The sequence below is a fragment of the Penaeus chinensis genome, chromosome 18 (assembly GCF_019202785.1).
Source record: "Penaeus chinensis breed Huanghai No. 1 chromosome 18, ASM1920278v2, whole genome shotgun sequence".
NCBI classification, from domain to species: Eukaryota; Metazoa; Arthropoda; class Malacostraca; order Decapoda; family Penaeidae; genus Penaeus; species Penaeus chinensis.
The window spans coordinates 13,427,466-13,429,965 of NC_061836.1; the positions used below are offsets into that span (position 1 = coordinate 13,427,466).

At 36.0% G+C, this 2,500-nt stretch overlaps 1 protein-coding gene across 1 annotated transcript in view; it reads right to left on the reverse strand.

Annotated features, from left to right (window-relative positions):
* Positions 1-2,500, reverse strand: part of LOC125034425 (dnaJ homolog subfamily C member 13-like) — a 66,539-nt gene that overhangs the window by 39,232 nt on the left and 24,807 nt on the right. The window contains 1 exon segment of the mRNA XM_047626167.1: positions 891-977. Within this exon segment, the coding sequence (XP_047482123.1) occupies positions 891-977 (87 nt within the window).

Consider the following 2,500-nt stretch of genomic DNA (forward strand, 5'->3'; position numbering starts at 1 on the left):
ATGTTGCTGAATTGCTTGGCAACAGAAAATCCTACTAATTCTGACTACATTCAATTGCCTTCAACTAACTTGCAAAGACTAAAGCCAATCCCCCTAAAGAGAACATGCATACAGATAGATCACCCTCTTTTGATGATTTGTTGACATTTCATTTTTTCTTGATAATTGTTACCACTGCAGTACTGGTTCTAGCTATATAGTTGTAATTTTGAAATTATTAACCTATAAAAGAAAACTGCAGAAGGAGCTATAAAAAGATGATAAACAAGAAGATAAATTTAAAGTATTCTTATAAAATACAAAGCATCTGGCAAGATAAAGAAATAGTTTCTAAGGATGGTATGGTTTACCCATTAATATTCTATCTGTGATACATTAAACTAAAAAGGAAACTCACCCATTCCTGATGAAGCAACAAGAAAATGAAGTGAAAAAATATTTTTCAATGACATAATTTTTTTTTCTACAATGAATATTCACTGTATATGGCATATCCTTTAGTTAGGAGAAAAAAAAAACAGCATTATAAAAAAAGGAGTAAGAACAACAGTGGACAGATACCCTTCCAACTACAATCTTACAGGACTGCTACAAAGAACTGCTGCACAATTTGAGGGCCTGGAAATCCTAACCCCTTAAAAGGAGATCCAATTATTACTAAAAAATAACAACTCATAGAAAGCATTTGTTAACCAAATTTGAAAAAAAGTAAGGAAAAAGAAAAAAGAGAAATGACAAAATATCTAATCCTTCAAAATGAAAAAGAAAAGTAAAATAAAATAAAAGAAAGGGGACAAAAAAACGAAAAGAATAGAAAAAAAAAGGCTCTATCCACAACAGCTACACTATTAGCTTGCAAACCCCATCACCTAACAGTTACATGTACTTACATCCACATGTTTCTCGAGGTATGCTTCGTAGTAAGCCTCCATTTGTTTGGCTCCTGTTTGTAAACATTTTTCCACCGTCTCTATCTTCTGCTTCGTCAAATGATGTGGAAGAAATGTGGTTGGTGTGTTTTAGGAGAAAACAGACATTGCATGTAAAACAAAATACAAGAAGCACTAAATCATAGTTAACCTCAAACAAAGAAAAAACATTCCTTTAAGCACACTCAGGTGACAACAAAAATATATCAAGGTGGACATTCACTAACATAAAAGTTTCAATGTACAAACTGGGAAAACATATGACATTTAATTCTTTTTACAAGACACAGAGAGAGATGCAAGATACACATGACTTACCATTACTTTAGTTAGATAAATTATGCTTATATATAATGAAAGATATAGAGAGAATTGGATGATTAAGGGAGAGGGAGGAAGAGGCAGAAACTAAGAGAGTATGATTGTCCTCTTGCAATATTAACCCCTATGATCTGGATGACATGACCATCATGTCATGAAAAAATTTGGCTTGATGGGCAGGTGAAGTGACCATACTGTAATGGAAAATTTGGCTGGGGGCTGGGGTGACAGGAATGACTTGCCACAAGTGCACATAGCTCTTGGAAGGTGATTACACTCATCTGGCATTAGGAAGGGTCTTTTGCATTATTTATATTGATAAATGAGTGTGGAATGTACTGTCTGTGAATCATTAGTGAACCTCCTCCAGGGAGGACGCTATTTCCATCTTATTCCTGCCTGTTGTGACTGGTGGCACAGGTTGTATTACAGAAAATTGAATAGTATGAAAAAATAAAAGAATTACACTAATAACAAAATGTTTACTTATTATTATAATCATTGCATTGAGTTATGGACTACCTAGAGAGATGACATTGAGTCTGTGCAAGGAAAACTTCTATTACCATCTAGATAAAGCAAATCAAATGATGAATATGGACACTGAAAATGTCAAAAAAGCTAAAAAAGCTTATACAGAAAAAGAGAAAATAATATTGCAAAGTTTGTGTGAGCTCAGCCTAAATGCTGCACAACCGTCAGAGTGGTTGATCAAGTAAGAATAATGCCTGTATTTTGGGCCATGATAGGGTGATGTAAGTGAAGCATCCAGATCCAATGGATTAAACAAGCCTTATAAGTCATGCAATGACAATCAGATCCTTTGGTCAAACCCATGCTGCTGCTGACCCCTGCACTAGTTGGTCACAACTGACATTTTCCACTAGCTCCATTTATTGGCATTGGGCATCCATACAGGGGATAACTCACATGGCTCTCTCTCAAACACTCTGCTTAGCCTCCAGCAAGCTAGATCAATCCCTGACCTCTCCTGGCATTGTGTGAGTTTGCCTAGGGGGCTTTGGCCACATAAATGTAGCAAGTAGGTTAGTGGTGGTGTTACACAGGCAATCAATTTGAGTGATTTACAAATACTGTCAACAGTTAAATCCATCTATTTAAACTCAGTCAGAGTGGAGATAAATAGTCTGGCTGGAATCTGGTGCTGGTATCTTGTGAAGGAAGAGATAGAGAGGTGCAAAGATGAGGTGGACTCATAGGGGGACAAGAGAGGTCAAATACTGAGCAAG